This window comes from Orbicella franksi, chromosome 7, assembly GCF_964199315.1.
Source record: "Orbicella franksi chromosome 7, jaOrbFran1.1, whole genome shotgun sequence".
In the NCBI taxonomy this organism is placed as follows: Eukaryota; Metazoa; Cnidaria; class Anthozoa; order Scleractinia; family Merulinidae; genus Orbicella; species Orbicella franksi.
In genome coordinates, this window is record NC_138151.1 from 25218484 (window position 1) to 25232803 (window position 14320).

General features: G+C 38.6%; 3 protein-coding genes across 3 annotated transcripts; 1 reads left to right on the forward strand and 2 right to left on the reverse strand.

Annotated features, from left to right (window-relative positions):
- The first annotated feature begins 601 nt into the window (after positions 1–601).
- Positions 602–3578, forward strand: LOC145492502 (tyrosine-protein kinase SRK3-like). Its single transcript, XM_081471960.1, has 6 exons — positions 602–917; positions 1029–1099; positions 1262–1302; positions 1485–1581; positions 1938–2037; positions 2954–3578. Exons 1-6 carry the CDS (start codon positions 846–848, stop codon positions 3017–3019), a joined length of 447 nt encoding a protein of 148 aa, XP_081328086.1. The 5' UTR covers positions 602–845; the 3' UTR covers positions 3020–3578.
- A 30-nt stretch (positions 3579–3608) lies between these two features.
- Positions 3609–5281, reverse strand: LOC145492526 (uncharacterized). Its single transcript, XM_081471992.1, has one exon. It carries the CDS (start codon positions 4214–4216, stop codon positions 3929–3931), a length of 288 nt encoding a protein of 95 aa, XP_081328118.1. The 5' UTR covers positions 4217–5281; the 3' UTR covers positions 3609–3928.
- A 1489-nt stretch (positions 5282–6770) lies between these two features.
- LOC145492415 (octopamine receptor beta-2R-like) lies at positions 6771–7722 on the reverse strand. The gene has a single exon (XM_081471864.1). The coding sequence runs from the start codon at positions 7677–7679 to the stop codon at positions 6771–6773; it is 909 nt and encodes a 302-aa protein (XP_081327990.1). The 5' UTR covers positions 7680–7722.
- Positions 7723–14320: the final 6598 nt, after the last annotated feature.

Consider the following 14320-nt stretch of genomic DNA (forward strand, 5'->3'; position numbering starts at 1 on the left):
ACATAAACGATCACCGACAGGGATATGATTACACTGGAATGTTGTAAGCCACTGGATATCCCGTGGAGATGTAGGACTAAAAGTTTTACATCTCCACGGGATCCCAGGTCTATTTTTTAGTTGCTAAGAATGTCTGGCTCGGAAGTTAGCTTTTGTGTGCATCAATATTATCGGAGGACTCAAAAATGAGATAACTCCGTTTTTTTTTTGTTTTTTTTTTTTCAATTATGCTGCATAATTAGCCTCAGTGTATTCACAATTTGGCCTTTTTGGCGTCGTAGATCCCTTGCTTGTCGTTATCGAATATGTCCCGTATGGTGATCTCCGTGGTTACCTAAGAAAGAGCCGTGGATTGAATGACACGTATTTCAAAGACCCGGACGTCAAGCCGCAAACAAGTCTGACGTCACAGCAGTTAATCAAGTTTTCTTGGCAAGTAGCTGACGGAATGCGTTATTTGTCTTCAAGAAATGTGAGTTATTTTGAAATAGAAGGTAGCAGTGGCACTTTCACTGTTTGTAGGGTCGCATGTAGAAGTATTTATTTATTTCAAGGAGGAAAACAGGAGAACCTGGGGAGATGTATTTAATTGTATGAAGTTATCTAGACTCAAAAACGCTAGCTCGGAACGAGAAAAATTTCCATTAGGCTCAGTAAAACCCGAGTGCGAAGGGAGCGACGGAAAGGACAAGCTTGGTTCTTCGCAACGGGACTACCTAAAACAATGAAGTAGTTTTAGGACTTCTAGTGTTTGTTTATTCAATGATGGCAAATACAATTATTGTCTTTGTTAGATCATTCACCGCGACCTTGCTGCTCGAAACGTCTTGGTTGGGGAACAGGAGATGTGCAAAGTAACCGACTTTGGAATGGCCAGAGACGTAAACCAGGAAAACATCTATGAAACGAAAACAAAGGTTCCTGCTACATACAGCCTTTGCGCATATGAATTTCTGAGAAGCTTTGCGTCTTCAACTCTTATTTCTGTATTTACAAATTTTTTCTTTCTATTTTTTATGACTTTGAAGAGCCGACTCCCAGTTAAATGGACTGCTTACGAGGCACTCTTGTTTGGACGATACACCACAAAAAGTGATGTGTAAGTAAAAACGGAAAAACAATGGTCTCAGTGTAAAAATATGGATTGCAACTCAGTAGTTTTATTTTCAGTTAGAAATTACAGAACTAGACGAATAGGGAATGGCAGTCTTATGCTTTAAATGTCTAAAACTCCTTATGTTTTTTTGTATTTATAACACAGGTGGAGTTTTGGAATTGTACTTTACGAGATCTTTACGATAGGTATGGCTGAGTGTCGTAGTGGGGCACAGATTTTCCAATAAACAGATTGTTACGTTTATTCCTTTTTTAAATTGTATTCGACCTGGGTAACTCAATAATGTTTTAAAGTATGCGAGAATCATATAGCATGAGGAATTACATAGTAACCTGACACTAGCTTGACGTTGTATCTCTCTATCCAGGTGGCTCTCCCTATCCGCGAATAGAGCCCCGAAAAATGGCAAATATCCTAAATCGTGGCTACAGGATGCCTAAACCAAGCCATGTGGATGAAGACCTGTAAGAAGTTGTGACATTGTTATATTTATATTTAACCGTGATACACTTGTATTTACCTAATAACTGAAGAGGTTTCATCAAAGCTTTGATTGCTGACGGGTTAAAGTTATTCTGAACTTTGCATGCCTTCTTTTTTAGTTTATCATAATCATCATAATCATCCTTTAATAATCATCCCCACCCTATCATAATCATAATCATCCATAATCATCCTTTTTGTCTAGCTTATGCATATGTGCATATATGTTTGGTACAGTTGATGTGATGTCTTGCGGGACTTTATCAACTAAATAAATGTAGATGTAGATGTAGATCATATACGAGATCTCAAGACCGGCTCTCTTTTATATTTGCAGGTACAAGATCATGCAAGAATGTTGGAGAGAAGATCCTGATGATCGCCCAACGTTTGAGAATCTTCGGGACAATTTAAAGGAATTGGAAAATCAGCACCAGGTAAAATACGAGAAGCTTATTTAGTAAAAAGTTTTAAAACTCCGTATACTAATGGAAATAACTACTCGTGAATGTAGGTAATGAAATTGAGAAATTTTTATCATTCTGAGTTTAATTATGGTCTAAGATATTATTATTGTCTCAGAGGGTGATTATAGGAACAAATCAGCTTGGCTAAGGCAGGGTGGGGAGCTTTTGGGAGAAGGGGGGGGGGGGAATTTTGTGGCGAGCGAATGATGAAATTTCAACCTGGGCTAAAATATATGTCAAATTACTTCATGGGTGAATGTCATAATGAGAAAGACTCATACATTACTTATTGTTGAATCAAATTTACTTTTGAAATTCCATTCCGATTACATGGGCTCTTTAGCCTTTCTATCTGGGTTGCGAATTCAGCCCAGTGTCTCAACCAAGCCTCCCTCCTCGGACTGAAATTTCAGCACCTGGAGACGAGATGTGTTCAGTGTAGAACAAAAAAATCGCAGTATAAGAACATTCTCGATAAAATGTTGCTAACGTAGAATATGTTTAACGATAGTTAAACAGTTGATAAAATTAATGTCGGTATATAGATCGGTCTGTCTGTTTGTCCATTCCACCTTCCGTCCGTACCCTTCACCAACCATTCATCTGTCTTTCTGTCTGTCTGTCTGTCTTTTTGTCTGGGTGTATGTCTGGCTGGCTGGCTGGCTGTCGGTCCGTCTATCGCAATTTCTGACAACTATATAAATGGGAACACGCGCATTATGAGAAATCGAATCAGTTTGAATTTTATTGCACATATTTCCAAAATAAAACGTACAGAAAATGGCGCATTTATGTTGAATTGCTCAACACACTTTCCCCTCGATGGTTGTGCTACTCTTGCTTTAAAAAAAAAAATTGTCTCACTTGGCTTTTTTTTTTTCAACAGAGACTAATTAACATGCAAGAATATGACAAGAAACTCTACGAAAATGTGGAAGATCTGATGGCTTAAAGTTGCGCTGCTGTGCGTGTCGTTATGTTCTGTGGCAAAGTTAAATTGTTAGAGAATAATCGAAACTAGCAATCTATGAATGAAGAAAGACTCTTACGTATTGACCCTTTTTGAATTCTAACCCGTCTTCCCCGTGTAAGACGTCAAATGGTTATCATTATTATCAATGTTTTTCAATAATAGTGGTATTTATGTCACTCCAGCAATAACAACAACAAACAAAAACATATTTTGGACAAGCTAATCGAAAATTGAAACACCCCGAAATTTTTCCGGCCTCCTGACGAACAACTAGGCCTCGCCAGGTCCGTTAAAGACGGAGTGTACATCCCGCGGAGTTGTGCGTTGGGGTTACGTGTACCTTTTATCACGTTTCAGAGCTCCTTGACCCTCCAACCATGGAGATTATTTTTCTTCAACATTTACATCCATTCATCCGAAAAACATAAACATTTTCAAAATTTTTGTTTTTAATTATGTAGAAACAAAATTTTGACAACTTGATAAAGTTGAAGTGTGGTTAAGCAGAGTGAGTTACTAATAAAGTGATCAAAATATCTGCAACATGTGTCGAACAGTTTGTTTTTAAAAATAAACAACAATGTCAAATATAAATATAAACCACTCAAATGCTAAAGCAAGTATTCACAACAAAATCAAAGATGTTATGAGCAGACCGTGCAAATCAAGCCTAGGTAATTTTCTAGAAGCTTCATATAGTTATTGGAAACTGCTGTTGTTACATTGAGGGAACATCAGCTGAAAACTTTCCATCTGCTCTTGTTGCTGCTTAGTTTGTTCTAGCAAGATTTTCATCATATCCTGATGTTGTTTTCTGGACTGATCTTCCCGTTTACCCTCAAATTCAACTCGTCGCTTTTGCAGTTCCAATTCTTCCTCTTTCCACCTCTAAACAAAATCATTTTTTTCGCGCGAATATGCAATTGTTTCACCTCCACTTCTGCGACTTCTTTGCTTTGGTTTCAGAATCTCCTCCTCTTCATTCCGCTGCCTTTTCTGTGTTCTGCCCAAGCTTTCTAGAGCTCTGTCTCTCATTTCCACTACTTTTGGGTTGTCAACTTTCTTCTTATCGTTTTCCACGGTGTCTTCAGCTGCAGCTTTTTCAGCTATTTCTTCCAGGGCCTTTTCCACCTCACTCAAATCACATTCGATTCCACTTGCCTTCTCTTTTTTCATCTTTGCTTCAAATTTCTCGCTCAGCAGTGTATATCTTGCTCTAATGGCAAGCTTACTGACTTTGAACCGGGCAAGCTTAAGGCCGTTCAGATTGTTTGCAATTTTTCCCCCCCCCCCCAGATTTGGCCTCTAGAAATGCTTCCTTCTTTGTACTTAAAGGGTTCAAGCACTAAAAGTTCTTGACGCAAGTAGTTGTTATGTTCCTCCGTCCACTCCATGTTTGATTTGAAAAATCATAATGATATCTAGCTTCAACAAACTATTCCTCAAACAAACTTGGGTAAATTATTTAATTAAATTTCTGGTTTTGCTTTCATTAAGCAGGAAAAATGAATTGAGAACAACTTACTGAACTGTTTTCTTTGAGTTCGTTTCCATTGAAGCTTATTTGCAGACACGAACTTTCAAAGCTGTTTAGGAGGAGAAAGAAACCACTCAATTCTCGCCTTTAAATGAGTTCTGCAACCAAATTACATTTGTCACAAGCTAGGACAAATGTTGTCACTTCATTATATCTTGTTATTATATGGCTTTGGCTTGTGGCCGATATAACGAACGCTCTGATTGGCTAAGAGCGAGATCTGAGCGGTCATTATGCAGCCGTAATGCCCACGGGCCGATCACGGATTATGCAAATTAGGAAGCGCCCGGCTCTGAAAATTTAAGCGCATCGAAACAATGAAAGCCGATTGAAAGAGAAAGTAAGTTTAATCCGAGTAGCTAAAAGTCTAGAGATTTTCCCTTAATAAAATTTATATGGAAGTCGTTTTTGACTTACCAGCCGGTAACCTTGGCGGGCGTTAGTGAAAAACAATCAAAGTTTGCCGAGTCTTAAGTAAAGCTAAAATCGCTAAGTGAAAAACAGCATCGGCAGATCTGTCATTCATCCTGAGCAGAACACCACGAAGAAACTTATAATTCACCATCTTAGTCATAACAGTTACCGAAATATTGAACTCCGTCACAGTTCTCATCAAATAGTTTCCCTAGATCGCCCTAACACAAGCAAGTGTAAATCAGCTTCCAGGATCAGCAGATGTAAACAATCGGGCGGTTTCTGTCAGTAGCAGTGTTTCTCATAACTGCAGGACGTTTTAGACGTTTAGACGTTCACAAGGCTTGAAAAGTTCATTCAAAAATCCCAGAATGAAGAAGGCGAAGATATGTTGTCGAAAGCGAATGCGAAGATCGAGTTATTCTGAGCAGTGCATTCTGAAGCATTAGTATTTTCTTTCACTGAAAGACAGTGGGTTTGGACTATTTTGGAGCACTTTATGTCTTTTCTACATGGGTTGACATTTCGCCACAAAAGTCGAAGAAACTCCCCCATCAAGTTGTAGCACCAAGATACTAAAATACCTTTTTGAGGCTGTGACAATCATTTTTCCCGTAAAGTGTTTTTACGGAATACGTAATACAGTGGTAAAGCTCAGTGACTGTAGTTTTGGTCTGGGTTCGAGACGATGAATGAATCGGTAGACGCGCGCATCGCCTGATGTAGATTGCCGACTTCCGCTCGAATTTTTTTTTTTTTTTTGCTTTAATTCATGAGCCATATAATAAACAACTCAATAACCTCGACCGTTCGGTCCTTACCGGAAAATCTCAAACCTCGGCCAACTGTATTGACCTCGCTATCGCTCGGTCAATACGGCAAGGCCTCAGTTTGAGATTTTCCCGTAACGACCTCACTCTCGGTCATTAAGTAGTTGTTATTGCACAGCATATTAGAACCTGCTTTGGTCGGACACCCTGTATTAAATGGACACCATTGAAGTCTGCTTAACACAGGTTTCACTGTACTGGTAAATAGCTTCTCTCGTGCGATATTCCATGGCCATCTCACTCGAGACCATTGCAAAACCATTATATCGGCTAGAAGAACTCGATCAAATTCTTGAATTCATCGATTGAGCCTAATCTCTACTGATGGCTTATAAAATCTTTACATTCACTGACTCCTTGTAATGCATTCAACCTAACAAGAAATAATATTTATTATTTATGTTCCTGAAAAGTCAAAATGGAGAGTCCCAAAAAAGTATGTAAATGTGAACATATAACAAAATAAAGCAACAGTCTGAGTTTCTATACACAGTCCAGCCCCCCATGGTGTTTAATAATTTAAAAAAAAAAAAAATGACTCGGTAAGCAATTGCTTCGATTGTAACCCGATTAAAAACAGTGCACTCAAACAATCTTTTCCAAACGGATTTTTTCCGCTTCATAAAAAAAAAATCATAGAAAGGGGTTACAGATTTCTTCGATATCAAGAATCTTAAATCCACAGAGAGCAGGATGGACCAATTTATTAAACGAATATAAGATGCATATGATTTAAAACATTTTTAACTGATTACAGTGTACATATTTCGAAGCTGTTTAAACATCAAAACATCAAGTTTCCTTACTGTTTGCCATATACGTACTTCTAATTTGGCTGTGAAAAAATAACCGTTTTGTATGAAAACAAATTTGTCGATATTTTCGCTACCAAACAATATGTGCATCATCATCTTATAACAATTAAGAGTTAAAGTCGTTTACCTAAAGACTAGTCTAGATTAACAGATTGAACCTCAGGCTCTGTGTTTGGATGCGTACTCAGTTCCAAGTTCCGTTTTCTACAGAACACGCTTATTTTTCTTTTTACTTCCTCTTTGATGTCTCTTTTAAAGTAGGCGTATGCAAACAGATTTACGGCGGAGTTAGCAATCAGGAAGAGTCGACGAATCATCTGGAATATTTCCGTGTCTTCGCATAATTTCAAAACATTTTTACACATTGAATAATAAACTTCCAGTGAATAACAGACAATAAAGAGGAAGGCAACGAAAAGAATCATTTTTAAACCCGTAGAACTGTGCTTATTTTTGACCTTTGTATTGGATCTTTCTTTCGATTTGTTCCTGTGCTGTAATTTTTGTCTTCTAGCAATGATGCTTATGCGAACAGCAGCAACAAAAATAAGTAGACATGGAAGTGCTTCAAAGATGACCAATAGTATGGGCAGAACAAACATTAATGTTTTTCGTTTATGAACGTAATAGAGTGGAATGAAAACACCACCGCGCAAAACAGCTGGAACAAGCCAAGACAGTGTTATCGACATCACCACAACCCTCTCAGACACTTTGGTTCGATGATAAATGGGCGACGTAATCGCGAGATAACGGTCGACTGTCATGGCACACAGATTACAAACTGACGAGTAAATGAAGATCCAACGAAATGATTTCATGAGGCTGGTGTGACAGGAAAACCAACGCTCACAGAAAAACAGAGGCGGATACATACTTAATCCCACGAGGAAATCAGCGACAGCAAGAGATATGATGAACCAGTTGAGCTTACTTGAGCGCAGACGTTTTCTTGAGACGATGAAGATTACTATGAAGCAGTTGCCAAACAACGTTGTTATTGTCAAAATCCAAGCAAAAATCTGGAACAAAAAGGGAGACATCTTTTTTACGTATCACGGAGCTTGTTTGCCGCGAAAGCTATAGCTAGAGGTCTTCCCGGATATCAAACAAATATGCAAAATAAGAACAGTTGAAGCTTAATCAAGTAGTTTCATTTTCAGGTTTCGAAACCTCCTTTTATGGCAGTGTCAGATATTTTACGGCCACATTTGGATTAGCAGAGCAATAGATATGAATTTATTTAGATAATAACATGAAGTTACATTTTTTACATTCACAACAACGATTTATGCTAACTTCCACCAGCAACATCGATGATAGAGCGTTTGACTCATGTAACCAAATATGGATTTATTTGTTGCCATCTGGAGCCCTTCCCTAATCTTATTTCTAACAAGGAGCTATTTTCAAAACAAATTTGTTTCGTTACGGATATGATTTGTTTGTTTGGAAATCTGGGGAGACCTGGCTTTAGAATAAGCTGCACGAGAAGCTGATAGGCGCCATTTCTCATTATTGCATTAATGAATAACTCTTTGTCTCAGGGTTGTTTTGCAATGTAATAACTTTATTAAATACCATGCCTGGGATAATGCATAGACGAATCGCTCAAAGCAATCCTTGGTGATGTCATTGTTTACAGTTTTCCTAATTAACATAAGACTGTGCGCAGAGAAGGCATCATGCTGAATATGAATTGACTCCAACTGTTAGGAGGCTGTCTCTGTAAAAACCGACCACTGATTTTACTTTGAAAATTCGATTTTTCTCAGAAGCTGGGACTTCGAAGCCCTTATCTAGTCAATCACTAAATTGAATTTTATTTGATTAAAAATTCTAATTGAATTTTTCTATGAGTGGTTGAAGTTCGGTCCGCTCGACACAAGTTTCGTGCATGCCGAAACAGAAAAAATAGCACATATTGCCGACGCTCTAAATTAAATTAATATTCGCTCAAAAGACCCAATTCTTTTTTTTTTTTTTCAACTATAGATATATCATAGCAGTTTGTTTAGCCATGTTGATATAATTCAATGTTGTCCCTTCAACAGTTAAAAAGAAGATTTTCTACCCGTTCAATCGAGTTTTGAACCAAACACGAAAATAGCTCTACTTTGAAAGCACGTTTCCAAAATGTGGCACTTTTTTGAAACTGCTGAACTACATAAATAGAGAGTATAGGTGGCCCTTAATCTAAAACAATCATAAAATTCGTCTACTCGTCAGGTTTTTAAAACTAACTACCGCTTAAAGTTCAGAGAATTTTGAAAATATTCCGGTGAGTAACTAACATACTCGCCCTCGTAAAGTGTTCCAATAAATTCACGTAAATCTCTTACCTGGTTTCAAGATTAAAGTTTTGGTCCATTGCAGCGATCCTTGAAACCTAGGTAGCATTAAAACTGCCAGCTTTTCCTTCCAGCTGTAGGTTTGTATACAAGGTACATTTATACGTTCCTCATCTGTGTCGAGCGTGACGGTCACATACTTTGATGTTCTTTGTATTACTGATCATTGTTTTCCTCGAGGCTGGTTTAATCATCGTTCTCTTGAAAAGTTTGTAGGAGCAATCTTTTGGCCATCTCACGGCACACATACATGTATGAACAGTAAACAGTGATCCGGGGATCCAAGGAAAGATTGATAAATGCCACGGCCATTTTGTGTTTACAACAGGTGTTTTAGTTCCCAATCTCTCCATGAGTATCACATCATTGATGTAATCGACAAGTTTGTAACGGATGCGAAATTTCGTTCTCGGAGTTGCGAAAATCTAGTTGTGGTGATTTCCTTGGTTCGCCATTCGCCGTGCGAAGATTCCTGGAATGCAAAGATGGCATTACAGGTCACTTACAAAGTTGCCATCTTTCCAAGCTCATTGGAAATGTCGAAGAACACGATCTATTACTTATCATTATCGTGTAATCGCCCGGGGAATTTAGTTGGATAAAAGATCAAATAGAGTTTTCTGCTACCTGTGATTTTATACACAACTGCGCTTAATGTTTTGTAGATCAAAACTAAAGGAGCCGACAGATCTTACACCCCGCACAAGACTAGCCCTTCCAGAAGAGAGGCTCTTATTAGGAAGGATGCTCTTTTTCCTTTTGAGTTATATATCTGAATGTGGTGTAACAGTTTAATGAAATATAACAGATGCTGTAACTCAAGAACTGTAACGTGATAGCAGATCTGATAGTCATAACGTTCAATATTACTTTAAAAACTCCATGACATACTCATCTAATCTAGCCTACGTTGCATGAGTAAGCGGGGAAGGAATAGGGAGGAAGAAAACGCGAAGAAGAAGGAAAAGGAACGCCTGCTATAAGAACCAGGTTTTTTCTCATTACGCCCACCAATTTCGATGTAATCTGATTTAATCAACTGTCAATTACTGCCAACAGGTTTACCAGTCAGAAACTAGCGCTTACCGTCTGCGCATAACTGTCTTCCTGCGGAAATTTAGTTGACTGAAATTATTTCCCGGAGGGAAAATTAACAACCGTGACGTCATTTTAGTGTGCAAATATCCTCCCTCTACTCTCACGAAGAGTTAGAAAATAGGGAGTAAAAAGAATGAATACGGTTGCAACAATTTCTGCTGGTTCTGTGGTATCGGGTCTGGTGCAAAAGTAATGATCGTCTTTTGAAATTTTACTTAGAAACTCCAGAAATTGTTTTGGCCAACTGTTGTTCTTCCACTGGGTTCACTTTAATTCAAACGTATTTCCAGAAGTTGCCGCTGCAAAATCAAAAACACCGCAGAATTGTATTGTGCTATAAAGAGGGCTTAAGACGGATTTAACCTCAAGCAATGCCGTAACTGCTAGCTTCGGCTACGAACTGTGAGGCGGTGGAAGATAGCCAGTATGTTAAACTGACGAATAACACTGGAAAATTGGAGCAATCGGCATATACTCAGTGTATCCATCTGGCGAAATAACGAGAATCGACGCACTCCCTCCCGTTCGCTTCATAGTTCTTAGCACGAGCAAATATTTGATAAATGGCTATACATTAAACTTTCCCTTATCTTAAAGGCGAAACTGCCAGTTCTTCCAGTTAAAAGCGCTGTCTCAGTCGACTTTTCCTAGGGTTTCAACTTAAATTTACTCACACTAGCTAGCGAGATTTTAATCCCTCAAAGCCCTTGTCGAGACAACTTCATCCGCGACTATGGTTGGTTGGTTGGTTGTTGTTGTTGTTGCTGTTGTTGTTGTTGTTGTTGTTGTGGTTGTTGTTGTTACTTTTTTTTTTGAGAATGTGCTACTATCAATTAATAAGTCACTCAGGTAGCATTAGCCAATGGGAATTTTGCGTTCGCCAGCGAACGCAGAAATAAACAAAACTGGGTTGTTCCTTTCTCCCAGTCCCCCTCCTTTGCCTTCCCCTCTCCCGTTTAACGCCAGCTACGCAGGCTGGATCAAATCAGTCCATTCGATGTCTACGTCTTGAATGCTACTTTAACTTTGGGGGATAGGGGGAATATTGGAATAGGGGTGCTTTATAAAATAAAAGGGCATGACAGGGAGCGGGCGCTTTTCGGAAGGAGGGTCCTAAATCGAATCATCTCGGGTATTCGAAACGTAGTGATAATTAAGTCTGCTCTAGTCTCTTTCCTTAGCAGTCTGGTCAAATTGTCTTATTTTGCACTTCAAGTGAGTTCTCGTTTGCACATCTCCTAAACTCAGTTGTACTTTAGCTGAGTCTTTCACATAACTGTATTTTATCTGTACTTGACTGTTTGCTTTATTGAATTGCTAAGAGAAAAATTAGTAAACTCGTCTTAAATCACCATTCCAAAGATATAAAAAGATATGCAAATATATCACAAAGATATGCAAATTATAGAAGATAACTTCGCTCTGCTCACCCTACCATATAGACGAAATAAATTATATTTTCATCTTAAGGTATCCATGGTCTCTTGAGAAAGTTATCAAGGTCTATTATGAGGAAATTGGTCGTCTTCGCTGTCAAGGCTCTACTTTTCTCCTTCGTTTGTGTCCCTATTGCAGGTAGGATGATATCATTATCTCAAAATTCTAACTGCAAAGGCAATATTATTTTCGTCGACGGCAACTCTCTCAATTTGCGTTCGTGTTGTATTGCGTTGCTGCATGTTGAAATGCGTACTGACCTCTCGCGTTCGCTATCACAGTGGAAATAAACGGAAACAGTTTGTTCTCTGCAAGGCTAACAAGAGACTACACTTACAAATGAGTTTATTTCGCACGTTTACTGACAGATTGCTTACATAACCAAAAATGCATTGATAGGTCACAAGACCTCTCTTATTGAAATAAAATCTTGCACACTAGGCGTAATACCGTTGCGATAGCAAGTTTTTTAATACGTGCAGTTAGTTTACGTGTTACTATGGCTGTGCCAGTTACAATTTCCATTATGATAAATATAGCAAACTCTCAGGTGAGTTAAAACTAAACTCCATACAAAAGGAACTCACGCGAACCCAACGAACTTGCATTTCTTGCGCACGGTGGAAAACTCGAAAAATAATTTAAGCAATAGTCAGAACGTCAATTCTCAGTGGTCAAATAAAGTATCGATACAGCAATGTTCGATTTCAGAACGTTTACATTTTCATACCTCCGACAATGAAAATCATTATCAAAGTCCGTTGAGAAATTTTATACTTCTATGTATATTTTCATGTATAATTTAAACAATGATTTTAAATATCGATTTAATCATTGCGTTTGTTGAGTGCTCCAGTCAACCGCAGCAATTAGCCGTAAGGTACTTCTACTAGCAGGGGACCTTCAACATGCATCGCAGAAAGAGCATATGATAATTCGTAGCTATTCTTCAAGAAGGCGATTTAATTTTACAGATTTCGGGAATACTTCCATTTAGGTTTGAAGACAATTAGTTCCTCATTTTTCTTGTGTGTAATGTTGTAATACAGCTTTTAACTGGCAATGTTATAATCTCGAATTATTTATCGTATAGCTTTATCAGGGCCTCTGTTGAGAGGAAGCTAGAAAAGAAAAAGAAATGAAAGATGGCATGAAAGGTTTTCATTTGCACTCGCCGCGAAATAGCATTTAATGCAAATATTCTAATTTAGATTTTTTGGAGCATGGGAATTGCAAAAGGACGCACAACGGTCAAACAATTCGATACAGTTATATAAAATGGAAAGCTTCTCTTGCACCCAACTCTTTTCCTCTAAGGGTTCGTGTGCGCGGTAGGGCGTTGCGGCTGAAATATAAATATATTTTGAGAGTTTATTTGCATTTGGTTTGAAAGCGCGTACTTTAGACTCTTGAAATGACGTCAGCGAGATTTTAACTAAGCCGTTTAATTTATCTAGTTGACATTTAACCAAGAGAATTCCTTTCGCAAAACAAAGTCGGCTCAGTAGAAAACGAGTGACATAATGTAGTTAATTTTTGATTTCAGCCACATGTGGTTCGTTTTTTTCTAGCTGATTACCTTGTTCTTGACAGTTTATCGCTAGATAAACAATAACCTCCATTTGGCGCGAAAATATGCTCGGATATCTGACCGCGGACATTATTTGTTCGGACAAGCGAACAGTTTTCCAAGAGCGTAACTCGAGGAAAACTGTGAGCTTTGAGGAACAGATTTTTCAACATCGCCATCGACTTGGAGGAACCGTTTAGGGAGGGGTGCGGCGGACATAATCACGGTGTCTTTTTGTCGGTACAAGAATGCCACAGTTGATTGTGAGAGAAGAGCTGAGAGATAAAGACGGTGTATTTAGTCAATGTAAACCCAAATTACTACACTCAGTAATGAAGTTTAAAGTTTGGCTGTGATCCCCTCTCGTTGTACATCCGAGTATTAAAACTCTTTTTCCTGATCAACAGATGGTTCTCTGTCTATGGTTACTAGTGCCAATATGGTCAAATCGAACCTTTCTTGTGCGCATCATAGCGATCCTCGCAGCGAATGCAGTGGAAACGATCGCTCGCCAGATATATACTTAACAAATAAAGAAGCCTCGACTGTACTCTGTTCTGTTGTAAAGCACGCAGGAAGCGGTAGAGCACGAAAGAAGAGTAGGGGAAAACACGAGGCGTAGTCGAGTGTTTTTCCCTACTTCTTGAGTGCTCTATCGCTTCCTAAGTGCTTTGCAACAGAACAGAGCACAGTCGAGGCTTCTTTATTTGTTTTCTGATAAAGAATCCGATAATTTCCCCACGCATTTGGCTGAATTTTCAAACCAAACTTTATTTTCCAAACGAACAAAAGTGGCGTCAGCCGCGCTCTGTTCTCTGATAAAGCACGCTAAAATAAGCCAATCACATTCCTTGTTAGAATTGTTCAAATAATTTGATTGGCTAGCGAAGCGACAGCTGTCAATCACAAACTGGACTTCAGCTAAGCTTTCAGTTTCGAGTAGTTTGAGCGGCTTTTGAGGGAAGAACGATGCCTTCGAAGTTCGCTTTTAAGTTAATTTTAAATACGGATCTAAAGGCAGGTGAAGGTTTATAAACCAGAGGAATCCAGCCTTATTGCGGCCCATGAAAACGTGCACTTTTCCAGTGGGAATTACGAAACGTGCAGCTCAAAGCTTGCGGGTGAAAATGCGAAATGCCGAGTTGAATTTGAAAGGAGCTACAGTTATTTACGGCTTGTAGCAGCATGCAGCAAGATTGCCCGAACTAGCGTAAAAGTTAGAAAGACT

What these genes read in the sequence shown, in the direction of transcription:
- LOC145492502 (XM_081471960.1), top strand. Translation starts at nt 846, where the DNA reads ATGTGCAAAGTAACCGACTTTGGAATGGCCAGAGACGTAAACCAGGAA. An exon ending in TCTATGAAACGAAAACAAAG is followed by an intron (nt 918 to 1,028) that starts GTTCCTGCTACA and finishes ATGACTTTGAAG; the next exon opens with AGCCGACTCCCAGTTAAATG. An exon ending in AGCCATGTGGATGAAGACCT is followed by an intron (nt 1,582 to 1,937) that starts GTAAGAAGTTGT and finishes TTATATTTGCAG; the next exon opens with GTACAAGATCATGCAAGAAT.
- LOC145492526 (XM_081471992.1), bottom strand. Translation starts at nt 4,216, where the DNA reads ATGAAAAAAGAGAAGGCAAGTGGAATCGAATGTGATTTGAGTGAGGTG.
- LOC145492415 (XM_081471864.1), bottom strand. Translation starts at nt 7,679, where the DNA reads ATGTCTCCCTTTTTGTTCCAGATTTTTGCTTGGATTTTGACAATAACA.